This window comes from Coregonus clupeaformis, chromosome 3, assembly GCF_020615455.1.
Source record: "Coregonus clupeaformis isolate EN_2021a chromosome 3, ASM2061545v1, whole genome shotgun sequence".
NCBI classification, from domain to species: Eukaryota; Metazoa; Chordata; class Actinopteri; order Salmoniformes; family Salmonidae; genus Coregonus; species Coregonus clupeaformis.
The window spans coordinates 43,788,318-43,811,871 of NC_059194.1; the positions used below are offsets into that span (position 1 = coordinate 43,788,318).

The 23,554-nt window shown below is 42.1% G+C and overlaps 1 protein-coding gene across 2 annotated transcripts in view; it reads left to right on the forward strand.

Annotated features, from left to right (window-relative positions):
- Positions 1 to 23,554, forward strand: part of LOC121579072 (protein arginine N-methyltransferase 3-like) — a 128,324-nt gene that overhangs the window by 99,025 nt on the left and 5,745 nt on the right. For both annotated transcript variants that reach the window (XM_041893341.1, XM_041893339.1), the window contains exons 14-15: positions 12,158 to 12,208; positions 12,742 to 12,829. In XM_041893341.1, the coding sequence (XP_041749275.1) occupies positions 12,158 to 12,208; positions 12,742 to 12,829 (139 nt within the window). The remainder of the gene's footprint in view (positions 1 to 12,157; positions 12,209 to 12,741; positions 12,830 to 23,554) is intronic.

A 23,554-nucleotide genomic window follows, 5' to 3' on the forward strand; every position in this document is an offset into this window, starting at 1 on the left:
CTGAAGTTTGCTAGAGTGCATTTGGATGATCCAGAAGAGGATTGGGAGAATGTCATATGGTCAGATGAAACCAAAATATAACTTTTTGGTCAAAACTCAACTCGTCGTGTTTGGAGGACAAAGAATGCTGAGTTGCATCCAAAGAACACCATACCTACTGTGAAGCATGGGGGAGGAAACATCATGCTTTGGGGCTGTTTTTCTGCAAAGGGACCAGGTCGACTGATCCGTGTAAAGGAAAGAATGAATGGGGCCATGTATCGTGAGATTTTGAGTGAAAACCTCCTTCCATCAGCAAGGGCATTGAAGATTAAACGTGGCTGGGTCTTTCAGCATGACAATGATCCCAAACACACCGCCCGGGCAACGAAGGAGTGGCTTCGTAAGAAGCATTTCAAGGTCCTGGAGTGGCCTAGCCAGTCTCCAGATCTCAACCCCATAGAAAATCTTTGGAGGGAGTTGAAAGTCCGTGTTGCCCAGCGACAGCCCCAAAACATCACTGCTCTAGAGGAGATCTGCATGGAGGAATGGGCCAAAATACCAGCAACAGTGTGTGAAAACCTTGTGAAGACTTACAGAAAACGTTTGACCTGTGTCATTGCCAACAAAGGGTATATAACAAAGTATTGAGAAACTTTTGTTATTGACCAAATACTTATTTTCCACCATAATTTGCAAATAAATTCATAAAAAATCCTACAATGTGATTTTCTGGATTTTTTTTTCTCATTTTGTCTGTCATAGTTGACGTGTACCTATGATGAAAATTACAGGCCTCTCTCATCTTTTTAAGTGGGAGAACTTGCACAATTGGTGGTTGACTAAATACTTTTTTTCCCCACTGTATCCTCTCTGCTCGGATGGGATGTGAACTCTGGAGCGTGGCTGGCTGGCTAGCTAGCAACTACAACGTCAACATAACATAAGCAGATTAAAATTGTATAATGCAGGCTTGAATTACATCTTTAATATGTCTTAGCTAAATTTGGCTGATAACAAAAATATATTGAGCGTCAATGTTGTCACAGGGCTTGACATTTAACTCTTCGGACAAGTAGGACTGATTTTTTACTCGTCCAAAAGATCAAGTGACTTGTCCAAAAATACAAAATGGTTTCTAACACCATGTGCCAAAAAGGTGACTTAAAATTGTGTTGTATGATGCAAGGAACACGAAAAAAACAAAATATACATTATTGTCATTATTATTACCATACAGCCTATTGGCTTCTTTGCATTCATGCCTGTCTCAAAATACAATGCTGCCTCTTCAAGGGTCCACACACGCCGCACCGAAAGTCAATCTTCCGTTCGGCACGCTGTGTTTTAGGGAGCACCTGCCGGTAGGCGTCTGACTGCCAAAATAATTGGTTTGCAAATTACGGCCAGCAGTCTGTTCAGAGGTGCTAGGTACTCTCGGCCAGCAAATGCTACCACTGTGCCATAAGACATAAACAAGTTATTTACTTGATTGGCTTTTCAGTTGGTTTTCTCAGGGTTCATATACTGTACATTTTTACTTCTCCATGACTTTTAACCAAATTTCATGTCTCTACATTCAGGTTTCTGGGGGGAGCTACTGACAGCATGGGAGCTATTTGTCAATTAGGCTACTCTAAGTTTTTTTTTTTTATTTTTTTTTTTACTTTGTCAGAATTATATGGACTATATTGAATTGAGGGGAATCCCAGCTTTCCAACATGACAATGACATTAATACATGCTAGCTAAATGGTTAACTACCAAGATAACATGTTTTGAATATCTAGTTAGTCTGTTGTCTATCATTATTTTATAGGCTACCTGCTGCTGCAATGTCTCTCGCTCTCTTTCTCTCCTCAGGCAACGGCCCCCTCACACTGACACACAGGCTATAACTGGGAAAATTAGCTATAACTGGGCATATAACTAACTAGTAAGGAATATCAAGACATGATCTCAAAAGCGCATCTCACAAGCGCAGGTGATTGAAAGACCGCTTGTGCCTGTCAATGTAATACAATAATTTTACTCTGATGCACTCTGCAGAGATTGTGAGAACAGTGGGCAACACATCACATCCGGAGGACACTTTGAAACAATTCTGATCAGAGTAATTGTTTGATATTCTGACAACTTAAATCTATATATTGCTTGTCTGACTTTCTTTTCTTGTCCCGGACAAGTGTTATTGTTGAGGCCTGTGTCAGGATATAGCGTTAGCTAGCTAGCTAAAAACTTGTGCCACTAGCTACTGGCTGCCAAGTACTGCCAAGGAGTCAAAAGGACAACGGCGTACCCAGGTTTCAATATGTCACAGCCACGAACAACATAGATCAAATAGATATCCATTTAAGACATGCGACATTCTCACTTTGGATGAGACTGTATGATCTGTCATTCTAAATCTGTCCATCTTTTTCTGTTTTTGCTTTACAAAGGGGAATTATTAGCCATTAGCATGTATTTTTCCCATTTACAGTGCATTCAGAAAGTATTCATACCTTTTTACTTATTCCATGTTTTGTTGTTACAGCCTGAATTCAAAATGGATGTGATTTATTTTTTGTTGAAATGGTTGCAAATGTATTGACAATGGAATACAGAAATATCTAATTTACATAAGTATACATGCTAGAATCACCTTTGGCATCAATTACAGCTGTGCGTCTTTCTGGGTAAGTCTCTAAGAGCTTTGCACATTATTCTTCTTTAAATTCTTCAAGCTCTGTCAAGTTGGTTGTTGATCATTGCTAGACAGCCATTTTCAAGCCTTGCCATAGAATTTCAAGCCGTTGAAGTCCAAACTAACTAGGCCACTCAGGAACATTCATTGTTGTCTTGGTAAGCAACTACAGTGTATATTTGGCCTTGTTTTTTAGGTTATTATCCTGCTGAAAGGTGAATTTGTCTCCCAGTGTCTGTTGAAAAGCAGACTGAACCAAGGTTTCCTCTATGATTTTGCCTGTGCTTAGCTCTATTCCGTTTCTTTTTATCCTAAAAAACTCCCTAGTCCTTGCCGATGACAAGCATACCCATAACATGATGCAGCCACCACCATGCTTGAAAATATGAATAGTGGTATTCAGTGATGTGTTGTGTTGAATTTTCCCCAAACATAACGCTTTGTATTCAGGACATAAAGTTAATTTCTTTGCAGGATGCATGGTTTTGGAACATTTTTATTCTGTACAGGCTTCCTTCTTTTCACTCTGTCATTTGGGTTAGTATTGTGGAGTAACTACAATGTTGTTGATCCATCCTCAGTTTTCTCATATCACAGTCATTAAACTCTGTAACTATTTTAAAATCACCAATGGCCTCACAGTTTCCTCCCTCTTCGGCAACTGAGTTAGGAAGGACGCCTGTATCTTTGTAGTGACTGGGTGTATTGATACACCATCCAAAGTGTAATTAATAACTTGCTCAAAGGGATATACAATGTCTGCTTTTTAATTTTTTACCCATCTACCAACATGTGCCCTTCTTTTCGAGGCATTGGAAAACCTCCCTGGTCTTTGTGGTTGAATCTGTGTTTGAAATTCGCTGCTCGACTGACGGACCTTACAGATAATTGTATGTGTGAGGAACAGAGATGAGATGGTCATTCAAAAATCATGTTAACCGCTATTGTTGCACACAGAGTGAGTCCATGCAATGTATTATGTGACTTGTTAAGCAGATTTTTACTCCTGAACTTATTTAGGCTTGCCATAACAAAGGGGCTAAATACTTATTGACTCAAGACATTTCGGCTTTAAATGTTTTATTAATTTGTAAAAATGTCTAAAAACATAATTCCACTTTGATATTATGGAGTATTGTGTGTAGGCCAGTGAAACGAAATCTCAGTTGAATCCATTTTAAATTCAGGCTCTAACACAACAAAATGTGGAAACAGTCAAGGGGTGTGAATACAGTGGCTTGCGAAAGTATTCACCCCCTTGGCATTTTTCCTCTTTTCTTGCCTTACAACCTGGAATTAAAATGAATTTTTTGGGGGTTTGTATAATTTGATTTACACAACATGCCTACCACTTTGAAGATGCAAAATATTGTTTTATTGTGAAACAAACAAGAAATAAGACAAAAAAACAGAACTTGAGCATGCATAACTATTCACCACCCCAAAGTCAATACTTTGTAGAGCCACCTTTTGCAGCAATTACAGCTGCAAGTCTCTTGGGGTATGTCTCTATAAGCTTGGCACATCTAGCCACTGGTATTTTTGCCCATTCTTCAAGGCAAAACTGCTCCAGCTCCTTCAAGTTGGATGGGTTCCGCTGGTTTACAGCAATCTTTAAGTCATACCACATATTCACAATTGGATTGACGTCTGGGCTTTGACTAGGCCATCCCAAGACATTTAAATGTTTCCCCTTAAACCACTCGAGTGTTGCTTTAGCAGTATGCTTAGGGTCATTGTCCTGCTGGAAGGTGAACCTCCGTCCCAGTCTCAAATCTCTCGAGAACTGAAACAGGTTTATCTCAAGAATTTCCCTCTATTTAGCTCCATCCATCATTCCTTCAATTCTTACCAGTTTCCCAGTCCCTGCCGATGAAAAACATCCCCACATCATGATGCTGCCACCACCATGCTTCACTGTGGGGATGGTTTTTCTCGGGGTGATGAGAGGTGTTGGGTTTGCGCCAGACATAGTGTTTTCCTTGATGGCCAAAAATCTCAATTTTAGTCTCATCTGACCAGAGTACCTTCTTCCATATGTTTGGGGAGTCTCCCACATGCCTTTTGGCGAACACCAAACGTGTTTGCTTATTTTTTTCTTTAATCAATGGCTTTTTTCTGGCCACTCTTCCATAAAGCCCAGCTCTATGGAGTGTACGGCTTAAAGCGGTCCTATGGACAGATAATCCAATCTCCGCTGTGGAGCTTTGCAGCTCATCTTTGGTCTCTTTGTTGCCTCTCTGATTAATGCCCTCCTTGCCTGGTCCGTGAGTTTTGGTGGGGGGCCCTCTCTTGGCAGGTTTGTTGTGGTGCCATATTCTTTCCATTTTTTTATAATGGATTTAATGGTGCTCTTTGGGATGTTCAAAGTTTTGGATATTTTTTTATAACCCAACCCTGATCTGTACTTCTCCACAACTTTGTCCCTGACCTGTTTGGAGAGCTCCTTGGTGCCCCTTGCTTAGTGGTGTTGCAGCTTCTGGGGCCTTTCAGAACAGGTGTATATATATACTGAGATCATGTGACACTTAGATTGCACACAGGTGACTTTATTTAACTAATTATGTGACTTCTGAAGGTAATTGGTTGCACCAAATCTTATTTAGGGGCTTCATAGCAAAGGGGGTGAATACATATTGACACACCACTTTTCCGTTATTTATTTTTTAGAATTTTTTGAAACAAGTTATTTTTTTCATTTCACTTCACCAATTTTGACTATTTTGTGTATGTCCATTACATGAAACCCAAATAAAAATCCATTTAAATTACAGGTTGTAATGCAACAAAATAGGAAAAATGCCAAGGGGGATTGTGACGAGGTGTGAATGAAGGAGTCAGGCGCAGGAGGTAAAACACCGAAGTCCAGAGTTTATACCATTTACATAAATAAAACGCACCCAGCGTCAAAAAGAAACTATCACAAGGGAAATATTCCACCTTGGCAATAACAACAGGAAGAGTAGCTCAACCGAGCTACTCGTTCTCACAATGAAACAATCACTCACAAAGACAAGGGGAACAGAGGGAACACATACTAATTAGGGGAATGAGCACTAGGTGTGTTTGATTGACAAGACAAGACATGACAAGTGGAGTGATGAGAATGTGATCGGCAGTAGCTAGTAAACCGGTGACAACGAACGCTGAAACCTGCCCGAACAAGGAGGGGAGGCAGCCTCGGCAGAAGTCGTGACAGGGATGAATACTTTTGCAAGGCACTGTACTTTCTGAAGGCACTGTAAGAGCTAGCTTAAAAAAAAGATCCCCCAAAATGGCAGCCCTTTACTATGAAAGTTAAAGTGGAACACCTGACCAACCCAGTTTTTGCAAATCCTATAGTTGTCAAATGTTCTAAACTGAGTCTCCTGTAGAAACGCAAAATCTGCAAACCCTAAAATGAGCCTCTTTGACGTTCCATTCAATTATTGTATAATTTGATGGGCGGCAGGTAGCGTTGTGGTTAAAAGCGTTGGGCCAGTAACCGAAAGATTGCTGGTTTGAATCCATGAGCCGACTAAATCAAAAAATATGTTAATGTGCCCTTGAGCAAGGCCCTTAACCCTAATTGCTCCTGTAAGTCGCTCTGGATAAGAGCGTCTGCTAAATGACTAAAATGTAAACATGTACATGTATTAGTTAGGCCACCCTGAACACCCACGTTATACACCCCTGTTGTTAGAGCACAGAATTAAAGATTTTAAAGTACAGTGTTAGATAGTTGAAAAAAAGTATGGCGAAAAACTAATAGGACGACAGAATAATAACATTATAACTTAATGTGTATCTTATTCAAATGGACCAGTAGAGTAGACATTTTCATTTTGGTTATGCACACATCCCTAAGTAATTTGACAATGTTGGTCCAAGAATACATCTAGTGGAGCTAACCCAAGGAAACTGCTCATTCTCCTCCATACTCACTTCAGAATGTGAGTGTGTGTGTGAGAGCCACTGGAATCACACATTTCCTGCTCTCTACCCCATGTCATTTCTATTGTGGACCCCACACCCTAAGCCTCACAACCTCCCGCTCACTTTGTGGTTAAACTGCAGTGCGCGCGTTAGTGTGTGTGTGTGCAGGCACTGCGGCGGAACAGCGGGAGAAGGGAGCAGGCCTGAGAGTAGAGTAGAGTAGAGTAGGGAGGTAGGTGCACTGTGGCCTGCACTACACAGCAAGCAGTGCTCTGACTGGGGCCTGGAGAGAGGGGTGGAGGGGAGAGAGGAGAGGAGGAGGGGCACATTCACACTAACCCTCCCGTGAGTTAGCTGTGGAGGAAGCCTCCACGCCTGGATAAACCCCATCAAAAGCGTATTAGCCCTCCCTTCCTTCCCCCCCTTCCACTCCCTCTGACCCCCCCCCCCCTTTCACACTCCCCCCTCCCCCCTGCTGTATAATAGTATCTGGTCGAGCCACGTGGCGTGCTGACACGCAGCCGGGCGAAAGGGGAGTGATGATGAATTGCTCCCTGTTGATGTTATCCGTGATGATAATTATTAATTTTCTCCCTCTCTTCCCTGGGAACGGTGGTCTGGAGTGCGGCAGCATTCCGCCGGAAAGCCCCCGTCATCACTTATCCCCGACAGATCCTGGGCCGAAGGCTAAACACTGATGAAAATAAAAAGCGCTCATTTGATTTCTCCCGTTTTCGCAGTTTGTGTGTGTCTTTCCTCCTTCTCTCTCATTCAGCGTCCCCCTTTCTCACTCCCTCCTGGCCTCTCTCCCACCTTCTTTTTCTCTCTCTCTCTCCTTCTATTTCTCTCTCTCACTCCCTCTCTCTCTCCCTAACCTATGCAGAGGTGGGTAGGCTGTAGTATTCGTGTGTAGCAGCCTTGTGGGGGTCTTATTTTTGGCTGCCGACCATGGTTAACTAAGCCTGTACTCTGCTTCAGTCTTTGGTGTTTCACATTACAGTAGTGAAGCTTTGAGCTGATTAAGCTGGAATTAAGCCTATTTATCCCAGTTTGGAAGCATTTCCTTTTCATTTTTTCATTCTTCCATTCCATTTTACTTTCTGCACTGACATGCTATTTTTATTTTTCAGAAATACAGTATCTGTAGGTGTTTTTAATATAATTTAAACAGCATCATTTGTTTTTTGTAATCTTATTCTGAGTGAGTAATTGTTTTTCAGTCCCTGAATATAGTTGATTCCTTCTAGTGTTTAAAAAAAAAAATTATCATTAATTGTCAAGATGAATGTTTCTCTCTTATGGAGCTCCAGATCTTCACTGCGACTATCCTGCCTAGTCTAAATCACTGCTCAGTTTCAACAGCCCTCTTATCCAGTTGAATGAAGGGCAACCTATAGTCTGGAATAAGGCAGTCTTGTTAACAAAATTAGGTTTAGGCTAAGTTGTAGTAGTTTGTGTTGAGCAATTCATCATTTAGTAGTTTTATACAGTATATTTATCAGTTTTAAGGTTTAGTTGTCTGTATTAAGAGGTTGCTGATTTGTTTTGTTCAGGCAGATTGTATTTGTCAGGATTATGAAAGTTAAGCATTCTAGAGACTTTATGAGTACGGGTAAGAGCAGTGCTGCCAATGCAACCTGTGATCTCACACTTTATAATGTTAAACCCTCAACTCACCAGACATTTCCAAACATAGAACAAAATCTGAGGTGTTTGCAAGTTTCATTTCTTTGATTGTTTTAATGGACTTTCTCTCTCTCTCTCTCTCTCTCTCTCTCTCTCTCGCTCTCTCCTGTCGAAAAAGTTGAAAACAATGCAGAGGTGACAGTCAATCCCGCTTCTGACGCGTTGTCATCGGCGACGAGAGGCGAGGGTGATCTCCGCCTCGAAAACCAGCGAGAGGTGAATCCACTCTGCCTGACGAGCAATTAGGCCTAATTTCCCAATTACCTCGCGACTGAGCGTTCCTGTGGCGTTCATTAAAAACCATAATTGCATTGGGTTGACATGCTCTTTTTTCCCACTTTGGGCCGTTTCTCCCAATCTGGCTCAGTGCTAGCGATAGTGCTAGGTTCCCGCCCCTTTCTGTCTGAATCGATAAAGGCTGATTTGTATAACGCGGCGTTGAGGAGTATGTGGAACATGGAGTCGATGACGGCCCTGTGATTATGAAGTATGGACCACCGTTTGTTTATGTGTGTGTGTCCAGCCTCCTTTTCTCTGGGCACACATTCACTCTTGCTATGAAATACCTGAGAGGGGAGTGTTGAACCATACCTTTAATACTGATGTGTGGTGTAAATACTAAAGATAAGGTCTTGCTAATTTCAAGGATTGCTGTACCTGAGGGATATTTTAGCTTCATGGCCCACCAAGTTCAACCACCACCCTCTCAGAAGGAAGCTATCATGACTCCTCCGCTATTTCACACTCACTGTCTCTCTGTTTCACTCTCCTTTCCTTTTCGGCCATGCTCTTTTCCTGTCTATTTCTCCCTCCCCTTTCTCCCTCTTTCTCACCCCTTGCATTGATTCTGGTCCCCTTTGTCTGCGAGAGCCGGCATCCAGGTTGTCAGCTGCGTCAGGATTAAAAGCTATTAGTTCTGCATCATTGCCACTACAAGTGCGCTCTAGAGATTGATAGAGTGACTCTCTTCCTTCAGTTGGGGGAGAAACAAGAGGAAAACTGGCCTGGGGGCCGTCGTTTTTACCTCACACATCTACAAAGAACAGTCACCTCCAGGGTGTGTGTGTGTGTGTGTGTGTGAGAGAGAGAGATTTCAATTTGTTTAGTTATGTCAATTGTTTTTCACTCAAGTGTTTGTTTATAGCTTAAGGCTCAGTCATGTATTTACTTCACAAATGTGAGAACTGAAATGAACACCCACCATGAATTCATAGAAATAGTGTAATTACAAAATGCTCTATTCATAAATGGCTGTGCAATATACATCTATACTGTACACCCTTCAAGAATACCCAAGGCATTACATGTATACAAACACATAGGCCTACCCTTTAAGAGTAATACAAACAATAACACACACACACACACACACACACACACACACACACACAGGGTTTAGTTTCATCATGAAATGACTCTCACTTTACAATACATGGGCTGTGTCCGAGTCTATTCTGTTTGAAATTAGACCTAGTAGTCACCACGTCAAAAAGCAGACATTGCTTATTTCGTGTAACACACCGGTTTTAGCCAGTCAGCAAAATATGCCCAGTAATTTATTTATTTTGTGAAGCGACAGGCCTCTGAGACGAGGTGAGGTGTACCACATGGGACCGTGTAAATGTAAGGCTCCGTGTTGCGGAAAGGGGACCCCTGGTTCTATTGAGTACTGCCCCTCATCAGCGAGCCATGACTGCCCACACAGTAGCTGTGGGATAATGCCAAAGGTTTAGCACCCACTCTAGAAATAATGTATTTTGGTTTACCGTGGTGTCCATATCCTATGACATGTAGATATACATTGTGTTAACAACTCACCACCCATGCTTGTCTAGTGTGTGACGTTACTGAGGAAGGAATGTCTACACTGGTCATGAAAATCATTGGTGAAATCACTTGAAAAGAGAACAACAGTCCAATTCATTGGTTGTTTCTATTGTACTTGAGTTCCACAACATGCAACCAAAGATTATGATAACTAACCTAAAATAGGACAGAGGCGTTGTTTACAATGGGAGCCAATGAAGCACAGTGGGCAGAACAAGCAAGGAGGTGGGCAGATCCAAGCACGAGCTAGCAAGATCCTATTGGCTCAATTTAGCATCTATTTGCATATTTTCGTTGGGGAATGCCTATTCCCTGAAGTGTGCGTGTGCAAGAACTCGAATTCACTCTTGTACTTCTTCAAACGACGCCATTTTTTTGAAACTTTGGCAAAGGATCAAGTATACAACACTGTTCGTAACATATTTTAGTTTTGGGAACAGAACACTGTATTGAGATTGGATGTTTCATATATGAGAACATTTGCAGAATGTTGGCCCTGTTTCATCTTGCTCCATCTTCTCCCTCTGCCTGCCACTGGACTTCCTCTTATCACCATATTTGGTGGTGTGTGGAATCCCGCACCAGATGCTTCAGGTTTTTACGTGACCTATCTGGGTTTCCCCTTTCATCTGTGATGTAACTCTCATTAGTGGCTGGCTCACTGTGTTGCCTCAATGCTTCTAACCTGATTTTCAAAACCTTTACATTTAATTTAGACATTTTATTGTTCTCTTTAAAATGTTCAATTTTGATTGTGTGAATCTGAAACGTATTGATTGATGGAATTACCAAAGCATCTAATTAATTATGTTGTAAGAAGGACAAACCAATGTCCAATTGTTAGCATTGAATTGAATAAACAGAAGACTGTGTGCGTGTCTTGTAAGTTTCAACATTGAATCAGTGCAATTTACTGCAAGTCATAACACAAAGGACACCTTTATTATGATCAGCACTGTAACAAAACCATTTTTAAAAGTCCTTAAAATCATTTATAGTAGAGACAGTTTCATGTGGCTGTAAGAACAAATGAAATCCAAGTGATGAGAACAATTACAACGTGTCTGTTGTATGTTGTTGTATGAGAGTCTTTTCAGCATTTCACTATCAGGCTCTGACCCATGGCCACATTTCCCTGTATTCACAGACCAAGCTTCTCGCACACTGTGTCGTACACTGTGTCGCTGTGTAACCTTTGTAGGTGTAGGGATTAAGCTCAGGACCTTGTCCACTGTATACTATATCTTGTCCTCCATTTGAGGCCAAAGAGAGTTTTGTCCAATGCTGTGCGTTACTCTGACTTCCAGGGAAAAGTAAAATGTTTTTTTCAATAAATGTAAAGAAATACAGTGGATTAACAATCAATAATTAATTACCAAAACTATCATGTTAATAACCAAAACTAAGCAATTTCTTTCGTCTGTGACCGTTTCGGTTTTGACAATTTAGACCTATTTTGGACATTAATGTATCCCCATAGCTAGCATATGGCTAGCTAGCTCTACCTTTGGACAGTTGTACATCCTCAAAAATATATATTGTAGTCCCAAAACCATACATGAAGATTTACTAACTTATTCACTCATTTTCTTCAAAGTGTTGGCAGACAGAGCACTCACTATATGGCCGTGATGGAAGGGGTGCAGTAATTGTTTCAGTAATAACATCCAAAGTGGGGATATTACTTTTCAGAAAGAAAAAAAAGTTTTTAAAAAACTACTAACTAGGTCAAGATGTTCTATTGAAATGATAGTGTAAAAAAATTACTAAAAAACGTAATTGTTTAATTTTCATAAATACATTTTTGCCTTGGAATGAATTAGAATATATCATGAAAATAAATGTCCTAAGCTTGAAGAGTTATTTGTTTTCAAACAATTTGAACCACTTCTGTAGAATGATCCAAATTGTGTACTACTTTTGACCAGGCCTCATAGGTCAAAAGTAGTGTACTATGTAGGGAATATGGTGCCATTTAGGACGGGCCCCAGGTTATCCAAACAAGTCCAGCCCCGGGGTTGTTGTAATGTTGCATTCTAACAACCCTCTCATATTTCATTTCCAGGCCATCGTGGGCTACTTTGACATTTTCTTCGACAGAGACTGCGGCAACAAGGTAAACAGCATGCAGCGGCCCTTCTGTTTAACGGCCACCCAATTACATTCACGCTTTGGCGTTCCCCACGTACTTGGGAGGCAATCGACGCTGGGGCATTTCATGATTGCTGATGTAAGCACCCACCGGAGCCGGCCATTCGGAACAGCCAATGCCATGCTCCGCGAGCGACGTGCCGACATGTCTTTTAATTGCACGTCCTATTTTACCTGCAATGTGAGCATAACTGCTGAGATGTAACGCTACAACACGTATAATGGGAACTAAGGTTATATGTGTGAATTAAATACCTCTAGTCTTTAGAAGACTATGAGTAGGATAGAAGGACAGATTTATAAGATTTAAGAGTGTGGGACCGGTTAATGTTCTAATACGGTTGTGTAATTATTAGATGAGGCACAGAAATACACAGAAATAGAAGTGTCACAATGGAATGAGTTGTTATCCTTTTGCCTCACTGTTGTAAGTTCATGTACATCATGTTGATTGCTGTTGCCCAAGACTAAATAACGTTTTCTGCTTTTGAATCACAGGTGATGTTCTCCACGGGGCCACAGGTCACCAAGACGCATTGGAAACAGACAGTATTCCTGCTAGAAAATCCCATCCCTGTACAAGCAGGTCAGTATCCCAGACAGCACTGGTTTCCTGAATGTGCGTGTGGGGACGTGTGTGTGTATGCGTGCGTGCGTGCACACGGGCCTACATGTTTGTGCGTGTATGGACATGTCTGTCTGTCTATTGTGGGTGCACGGCACGCACACCCAGCTGTCACCTGTGATGTTATTTTTTACACGCCAATCTTCCTCTAACATCATACTGAGAGCCAGGTAATCTGTCTGTGGTGCTAATGTAGTCAGGGTGTGCAACGCTAGTTATCTGTCACGTATAGAGAGACAGAGTGAGATCAAAACGAATCAGTCAGTCATCAAAAATACCATGTAAAACTTTATCTGATAGCTTACCTCAAGCAAGCGTGTACTAATCCACGGAACGTTTATAACTGAACAGAACATATAAAGCAAAACATTTTATAACTAAGCCAATTAAAATATGATTTTATGAAGTGATCCTGTTACTGATGTGATATGTATGAAGCTGTGTGAAGGATGTGAATTATGGTGTGTGTGTGCACGCACAGTACATTACATTGTGAATTATGGTGTGTGTGTGCACACGTACAGAACATTACATTGTGAACGATGGTGTGAGTGTATGCATTATGTTTTGAACGATTGTGTGTGTGTGTGTGTGGGTGTACAGTACATCGAGAACATGTGCGTTTGTGTATGTACAGTACTATACATCGTGAACGATGGTGTGTGTTGTATGTGATGGCCTGTGTGCGTTATCGTAATGGGAATCAGGGATGTGTCCAGTGATGTTGGGACCGTAGCTCCATGCCGTCCAGTCTTCCCCCACTACCATCAGATAGGAGGCCAGTGTAATGAATGGCCTGTATGGGGACTGGACATCAACTGTCCCTGCGTAAAGCACCACTCAGCCCTGGCCAGAGCCACAGCCACGATGACTGTCCTCCCACTGACACTCCCGCAACATTAACGCAACGTTCACAATGCGTCCGTCAGTTAAGTGCCAGTCCTGCTTTCGAATGTGTTGAGACACTGCAGTGTTGAAATGTGTAAAGACGGTGCGGAGCAGCAGTGCGTCCGTTAGCCCCCCCCCCTCATAAAAGCAGACACATTAAAACATTGCCAGAAATGGTACAACATCCGTACGTGGTAAGACATTGCAGGGTGTTGCGACACCTCAGTGATAGAATGGGTTAAGACACTGCAGTGTTAAAAAAGGTGTGGAAAGGTCGACTAGCATCTGCTGACAGTCTGTCCCAACTCATAACAGCAGCCGCTGCCATATGCACACTGTGTGTGTGTGTGGGATGGGAGTGGGTGGGTGGGTGAGTGTGTGAGAATGAGATTTGTAGTGACTGTTCTATTTTTTCTTAATTTATTCTTTTTGAAGAGTAAATCAGTTTGGTACAATCTACAATGCTCCGGTAGTGCTTCTCGATCCATCAACGCTCTGGACACACACACACATCCTGCTGGCCTCATGCATGCACATTTCATTCTTCAAACAAGCAGACACACACAAATGCCTTCCAGCCCTAAGGTAAATGAGGTTTTAGCTCAATGCTCTCTGTATTTGGCGCTAGCTGACTTACCCGCTCTCCTTAGGCATCAGTTAGCAGAGTTATGAGACCCCCGAGTTAGGCTGTGATCACTCACTACTGCTGGAACGGGTCCCCACACACACACACACACACACACACACACACACACACACACACACACACACACACACACACACACACACACACACACACACACACACACACACACACACACACAAACACAAACACGTGCACACACATAGCTCACTATTATCACGACACTCACTACTGCTGAAATGGGCTACACACACTCACACACCTACCTCTGTCATTACTCAGCACTGGTGGAATGGGCCCTGCCCTGCATACGAAACACTCTCAACACAGAGCAACTCAGCTGGAAATATGTTATACGTGGGCAATTACAGCGTTATGGATGTGCCATTACAAACAAAATCACAAGCTAAATGTCTCACAGAATGGACAGACAAAACATAAATGAAATGTTTGAGGTGTGTGTCTACAGTACCCCATGGGGGAGCGTATACCCCAAAAAGCAGACTTCTAAATATTGTCATATTGGAGAAATAAAGCAAATAAAAGGTGTTACGGCTGTGACAAGCTTTTTGGGGAGACTGAACATATTAGCAAAAGTCTGAGTTTCTAATGCTTTTGTAAAGAATTAGGGTGACATTTGGCACGCAGACAGAGAAGGGAAGCGGCAGGAAATACATTAGTCCTCCCTTTCCTCTCTCAGTTTAAAGCATAGATTAAGGAATAGAATGGTATGGCTAGACAAAGTGCCATTTGACTGCAAGCCAGCTTCACATCAATGATGGTGGGATTATCTCTCTCTCTCTCTCTCTACATCAGCATTCCATTGCGAGATAGTTTTTGATTGCCGATAGATAGGCCTAGTGCACGGTTCTGACTCTGTCTGCCTCTATACAGAGCATTCGGAAAGTATTCAGACCCCTTGACCTTTTACACCTTTTGTTACGTTACAGACTTATTCTAAAATGGATTAAATCGTTTTTTCCCACTCATCAATCTACACACAATACCCCATAATGACAAAGCAAAAACAGGTTTTTATAAATGTTTGCTAATTTATTAAAAATAAAACACTGAAATATCACATTTACATAAGTATTCAGACCCTTTATTTCAGTATTTGTTGAAGCACCTGTGGCCGCGATTACAGCCTTGAGTCTTCTTGGGTATGACGCTACAAGCCTGGCACACCTGTAGTTGGGGAGTTTCTCCCATTCTTCTCTGCAGATCCTCTCAAGCTCTGTCGGGTTGGATGGGGAGCGTCACTGCAGTGCTATTTTCAGGTCTCTCCAGAGATGTTCGATCGGATTCAAGTCCGGGCTCTGGCTGGGCCACTCAAGAACATTCAGAGACTTGTCCCGAAGCCACTCCTGCGTTGTCTTGGGTGTGTGCTTAGATTTGTTGTCCTGTTGGAAGGTGAACCTTCACCCCAGTCTGAGGTCCTGAGCGCTCTGGAGCAGGTTTTCATCAAGGATCTCTCTGTACTTTGCTCCGTTCATCTTTCCCTCGATCCTGACTAGTCTCCCAGTCCCTGCCGCTGAAAAACATCCCCACAGCATGATGCTGCCACCACCATGCTTCACCGTAGCAATGGTGCCAGGTTTCCTCCAGACATGACGCTTGGCATTCAGGCCAAAGAGTTCAATCTTGGTTTCATCAGACCAGAGAATCTTGTTTCTCATGGTCTGAGAGTCCTTTAGGTGCCTTTTGGCAAACTCATGTGCCTTTTACTGTGGGGTGGCTTCCGTCTGGCCACTCTACCATAAAGGCCTGATTGGTGGAGTGCTGCAGAGATGGTTGTCCTTCTGGAAGGTTCTCCCATCTCCGTAAAGGAACTCTGGAGCTCTGTCAGAGTGACTATGAGGTTCTTGGTCACCTCCCTGACCATGGCCTTTCTCCCCCGATTGCTACTTGGCCGGACGGCCAGCTCTAGGAAGTGTCTTGGTGGTTCCAAACTTCTTCCATTTAAGAATAATGGAGGCCACTGTGTTCATGGGGACCTTCAATGCTGCAGAAATGTTTTGGTACCCTTCCCCAGATCTGTGCCTCGACACAATCCTGTCTTGGAGCTCTACGGACAATCCCTTCGACCTCATGGCTTGGTTTTTGCTCTGACATGCACTGTCAACTGTGGGACCTTATATAGACAGGTGTGTGCCTTTCCAAATCATGTCCAATCAATTGAATTTACCACAGGTGGACTCCAATCAAGTTGTAGAAACATCTCAAGGATGATCAATGGAAAGAGAATGCACCTGAGCTCAATTTCAAGTCTCATAGCAAAGGGTCTGAATACTTATATAAATATGGTATTTCTGTTTTTTATTTTAATACATTTGTAAAAAAATCTAAAAAAGTGTTTTTCGCTTTGTCATTATGAGGTATTGTGTGTAGATTGTAATTTTAGAATAAGGCTGTAACGTAACAAAATGTGGAAAAAGTCAAGGGGTCTGAATACTTTCCGAATGGACCGTATATGGCATGATTATAGGGAATTAGAGTGGCATTTGGAATGCATTCAGGGTGAAAGAACAGTTTCGTTTTAAGAGGGGAAAAGCGAGTAAAGAGGTGAGAATTATAGAGTGAAGAGAAAATTAAGGAGTGAAGAGAGTTAAGAGGATAGAGGGAAAGAGGCCTTGTAGAAAGAGAAGCAGGTGGAGGAGTTTAAGTTTAAGAGAGAATCTGATTAAGAAGTGAGGCTGGAGAGAGTGTAAGAGAGACTTAGGGAAGTGAGAGGGAATTAAGAGTTTAGAGATAGAGGGGGAGGTTATTGATGTAGTGGTGAAACTCGTTCGCTCCACCCCAGCACCCTGGCAGTCCCAGTCCTCCTCTCGGGATGTTAAAGCCGAAATTGAGTTTTTAACAACATTAACTGGCTGCCTGTAACCTCTATAGCCTGCTTTATAACTGATACTCACACACACGTATGCATCTCAGCGTGTGCACACACTAGCCATTCCCCTGTGGTCCTGTGCAGTGAGGGCGAACGTCTCAAAGTCACCCTGAAGACATACACACTTCCACATTTCCTTCCTTCACACACACACTTCCGTCCCTATTTATTTTACAGAGTGCTGTCAAAGAAACACACCTGATTTAAATCAACAAGGGAGGAGAAACACAACCTGACCTGCAGCAACGCTAATGTCTCTCTGCTCCATGCGTCCGGTGATTTATCTATGGCGAGACGGAAGCGTATGAGATGTGATTGTATGAGTGCAGTAATTAACCATGGGAGGCTGTGAGTCAACACACACGCACACACAAAGAGATGTTGGTGTTTAGAGAGAGAAAAACAGCACGCAGTGGGCCGGAACAAAACATATCTGAGAACTACTCGGAGCTGGCAGGTTAATAAATTAAACGCAGTATCATTTGTCATGCTCCTCTGTTTTGTGTTACTAGGAAATGGATTAGGTGGGATTTTCATAGGGTTAGGGATTTTTTTTAACCAAAAATGATTGTTGCCTACTTTGGTGTTTGTTCAAGAAACGAGGTCATACGTTTTGCGAGGATGTCCCATGATCCTATAGATTCAACCGTTTCTCAGACCAATCAGAGGACCTGAAACCTGGGCGAGAGTTGCTGCGGATTTCGATAGGCTGGCGATTCACTTTCTTCCATCCCTTTAACTCTAGTGTCCTCTCTGTGCCCCGTGTCCTGCCATAACTCTTCTGTCTTCTTCTTGTGCCTCTTACTGATGGAATTCTTTCACTTTCTCTCGAACTCTCACTTTCTCCCCCCTGTTTTAGTGCTGAAGGTCCTTGAGGAGCTGAGCTGCATCAGGCAGACAGCAGGGTGTAATTCCCCATGTCTGCTTTATGTACTGCTCAGACAGGTGCTCAGGATATATACGACCCCCTGACACTGCCTGACTACACCTCCTCTACCACCTCTTCTTAGACAGAAAGAGAGGAGGGAGAGAGAGAGTTATGTAGAAAGGGGGAGAGAGGGAGACTAGGTTGAAATGCTGCTGCTGTGCACATCACTGCAGTGCTGGGGGGAATAGATGGAAGTTGTTCTGCCTTGGGAGAAGTTGGAAAGGGAGGTGTGTGTGTGTGTGCATGCGTACGTGCTTGATTTTATTCATGTAAAAAAAAAATGGGGATACAAAAAAAATGACAGCTTAAAAGTGCACATGATGACGCATGCAAACATTAAACAACCCTTTTTCAGTGTGGTCCTCGAAAAACGAACTGTATATTTTGTGTGCGTGCAACATTTGCTACTTCTAATCGATGTCTGCTAAAAATGAATCACTCTGCAAAGTTTCCTGTAGATCACGTCAGTGCCACGTCTGCATTTTGCTCCAAAAAGAATTGGTCTTGGTCAGGCCACTGCGTTTTATTATTGTTCCCCTCTAATCAGGGACTGATTTAGACAGTGAGTGCAATTAATGATCAGGTAGAACAGAAATCCAGCAGGCTCCGGACCTCGTAGGGTAAGAGTTGAATACCCCTTGCCCTATATAGTGCACTACTTTTGACCAAAACCTATGGGCCTTGGTCAAAAGTGGTGCACTAAAAAGGGAATAGGGTACCATTTGGGACACATACTTACTGTAGCATACCCCTGCATAGCCTGCCTTCCCATTCTGGCTCCCCTCAAGCCACCCATACACAAAAATGTATGCACGCATGACTGTAAGTCGCTTTGGATAAAAGCGTCTGCTAAATGGCATATTATTATTATTATTACGGTATAAGCTCTGAGCAATACCCAAGGGGTTGTGAGGCTGGGTTCCATTTCAGCCCCTTGCCCCTTTTCCCAGCCCTTCGTTATTCATCTGAAAAAAACAGGTCATGTTCAGTATTTGCACATTCTTGGCAGGTTGACGTTTATTGTCATGAATCTTGCCCTGGCGGCAGAACTGAACGATTTCCGCTAGATAGGCCAGCTGCAAAGTCAGATGGTCTATTTCGTAAAATTTAATGAAATAAAAAATATGCTGTTTTATTATTTAAGATACTGTTTGAAGAGGTAGGGTTTCAGATGTTTTCGGAAGATGGGCAGGGGCTCTGCTATCCTAGCTTCGGGGGGAAGCTGGTTCCACCATTGGGGTGCCATTACAGAGAAGAGCATATAAATATAAACAGCCCTACAAAACATACTATAATAAAACACATAATACACTACATTAAACATATTTAAGAAAAGCAATCGCAATCGGCAACATAAAAGTCTCCAATCAATAATTTAAAATGCCTGAAAGGCACCAGAATATCTCATTGCAAGGAATTCTGTATATTGTTCCACACATAAGGGGCAAAAAAAATAAAAGCAGATTTTCCCAATTCTGTGGGGACCAAAGGGATCTCCAGAGTTATCCATCCCTAAGAACAGGTTTGGTCATTTGTACATTTAAAAATGTATCAGAGGAATTTTCTGCAAGACTGCTTTGTTAATAAATAAAAGCGAGTGCAGCTCTCTTCTTACAGACAGAGAGGTCCATCCCACATGTTTGTAAAGAATACAATGATGAGTCCTAAAACCATCCCCAGTGATAAAACGTATTGGTGAATGGAATACTGAGTCCAATGTTTTCAAAACGGAGGCTGCCGCGTGCATATAAATAATGTCACCATAGTCTATTACAATTAATAGACTTTGGTGACATTTCAGAACTGAGGCAGGATTTATTTGTATATTTAAAAAAATTATAGATTTCAGCTTCTTTGTCAAGTTTTCAATGTGTGTTACAAGACAACTTGTCATCAATCCAGATACCCAAGTACTTATAGTGAGAAACTTGCTCAATTTGGGCTCCATTTGGAGTGCAAATACGCAAGTCTTCCGGGTCAACATTACGAAACCTAGAGAACAGCATTTAACACTAATTTAAGATCAGTAAGTGATTTTTGGATTGAGTCAAAATCATGCTGAAGGTCACAAGTGGCCTGCTGCACTGAAGAGGCACAGGAATAAATAACTGTGTCATCTGCGTAGAGTTTAATGTTACAGGTGTTAACAGTATTTCCAATGTCATTTATATACAACGTGAACAACAATGGCCCCAAAATCGAACCCTGGGGTACCTCTTTAAGTACTTCAATACATTTTATCATAATAGGTTCTGTCACCAAGTTTCATTCTGAAACCACAAACAGGCATCAGTGCCAAGGCCTAACACAGACATCTTACTCAGTAAGGTAGAATGATCGACTGTATCAAAAGCTTTAGACAAATTGATAAATAGGGCAGCACATATTCATCTTAGCATTAAAGCATTGACAAATAATTTACAACTGATGTGGTTGCAGTAATAGTACTGGTCTAAACCCTGATTGATGTACATTCAAAATAGAGTTCACAGATTTTAAAAAAAGAAAGAAGTTGCACATTTACCAAGGATTCAAGAATCTTAGCTAGACAAGAAAGCCTTGATATGTGAGTATAGTTGTCAAGATCACAACAAATCACCTACCTTATGTAGTGGCAGCACATAAGCTGATTTCCACACTTTAGGAATATTTCCTGATAACAATGTTAAATTATGGACCAGCAAGGAGGGATGCTGCACGCTTGAGCAGACCTGGGAGAACTTGGAAAGGTTGAACACCAGGCGGGCTGCGGCATTCTGGATAAGTTGGAGGGGTTTGATGGCACAAGCGGGGAGCATAGCCAACAACAAGTTGCATCAGTCTAGACAGTAAAATAAATGATAATCTGCTCATTTTTGTTTTATTTTTCAAAAAATATTTGCTACGGTGTTCTCTGGATAGGTGCGAGCAATATGGTGTCCTGTCCAGTCCTTTCAGATCTGTCAACACATAACAAATATCAACTTGCGGGGGTAATTGACACAAACCAAAATGGAGCAAGACCCCAGACAAAAACCTAAAATCTCGGGGTCCCGCCCTCTCTTAGTGACCTTATTTCCTCTTCCTGTGGGTGAGTGATTCTCAGGCTGTGACCCAGCTCATTGGCTTTGTGACAGAGGAGAGGAGAAATATAATGGTTTTCACATAGACACGGAATAGATTCACATTCACTTTGGATGTTTCCCAAATGGCACCCTATTCCCTATATAGTGCTTTTGACCAGGACACATAGGGCTCTGGTCAAAAGTAGTGCACTATTTAGGGAATAGGGTGCCATTCGGGACGCAGTCATTGAATGAGGAATCAGCATTGTTTTCTGCCAGCCCTCCTCTGCATAGTTGTCTTTAATTAAAAGTGCCTGCCCAGTCAATGTTTATTTATTTGCTAAATATCTTGTTCCTACAGCTTGCTCCCAGGCCAGTGCGTCCGTGTAAAGGGGGTGATGGATAGGTTTTGGAGCCTCCCCAAAAAGATTCCACTCTTTTAATTTAGCCCCTGAGTCGTGAGTCTTGATACTGTGAACTTACGATAAAACACTGGTTTAGTTTTTTTCCTGCATTTTTGGTTCACATTTATACCTATTTCAGACAAAAAAAAACATGGTATTTTTTTAAGGCAATGTTTATATGACCTTTCAAACAGTCCCTGATTTACCACTTTCTCACAGGTATACCGCCTTTTATAGATCCCAGTGCGTAGCCTCAAAACACCAGAATGAATCAAAGCTAAATCAATACATCTTTGCAGATGGAGTGTTAGTTCCACTATGTTACATCATGCTAAGGAGTTTTGTGCGTGAAGGAGAAGTATTTCTGAAGTTTGACAATGTGCATGAATACTAGCTTAAATGTGTCCATTAGCTTGCTAGCTCTAAGCCAGTTACTTCATATGAAACAAAGTGATGTTAACCAGCTAATGCACACACAATGCTGAAGGGAATGCTTCCTCCATAAGCTAGCTAGCTACAGTAACATTTTATCACAATTCAGGAATTTGAATAGGAAATATAGCAAAATGAATAGGAAATGTAGTCATTGACAAGGTTAGAAATAATGTTTTTTAATTGACATAATAATTTTGTCCTTCAAACATTGCTTTCGTCAAAGAATCCTCCATTTGCAGCAATTACAGCCTTGCAGACCTTTGGCATTGTAGTTGTCAATTTGTTGAGGTAATCTGAAGAGATTTCACCCCATGCTTCCTGAAGCACCTCCCACAAGTTGGATTGGCTTGATGGGCACTTCTTACGTAACATACGGTCAAGCTGCTCCCACAACAGCTCAATAGGGTTGAGATCCGGTGACTGTGCTGGCCACTCCATTATAGACAGAATACCAGCTGACTGCTTCTTCCCTAAATAGTTCTTGCATAGTTTGGAGCTGTGCTTTGGTCATTGTCCTGTTGTAGGAGGGAATTGGCTCCAATCAAGCGCCGTCCACAGGGTATGGCATGGCGTTGCAAAATGGAGTGATAGCCTTCCTTCTTCAAGATCCCTTTTACCCTGTACAAATCTCCCACTTGATCAAAGCACCCCCAGACCATCACATTACCTCCACCATGCTTGAAAGATGACATCAAGCACTCCTCCAGCATCTTTTCATTTGGTCTGCGTCTCACAAATGTTATTTTTTGTGATCCGAACACCTCAAACTTCGATTTGTCTGTCCATAACACTTTTTTCCAGTCTTCCTCTGTCCAGTGTCTGTGTTCTTTTGTCCATCTTAATCTTTTCTTTTTATTGGCCAGTCTGAGATATGGCTTTTTCTTTGCAACTCTGCCTAGAAGGTCAGCATCCCGGAGTCGCCTCTTCACAGTTGACGTTGAGACTGGTGTTTTGCGGGTACTATTTAATGAAGCTGCCAGTTGAGGACCTGTGAGGCGTCTGTTTCTTAAACTAGACACTCTAATGTATTTGTCCTCTTGGTCAGTTGTGCACCGGGGCCTCCCACTCCTCTTTCTATTCTGGTTAGAGCCAGTTTGCGCTGATCTGTGAAGGGAGTAGTACACAGCGTTGTACGAAATGTTCAGTTTCTTGGCAATTTCTCGCATGGAATAGCCTTCATTTCTCAGAACAAGAATAGACTGACGCGTTTCAGAAGAAAGTTATTTGTTTCTGGACATTTTTGAGCCTGTAATCGAACCCACAATTGCTGATGCTCCAGATACTCAACTAGTCTCAAGAAGGCCAGTTTTATTGATTATTTTATCAGCACAACAGTTTTCAGCTGTGCTAACATAATTGCAAAAGGTTTTTCTAATGATCAATTAGCCTTTTAAAATGATAAACTTGGATTAGAAAACACAACGTGCCATTGGAACACAGGACTGGTGGTTCCT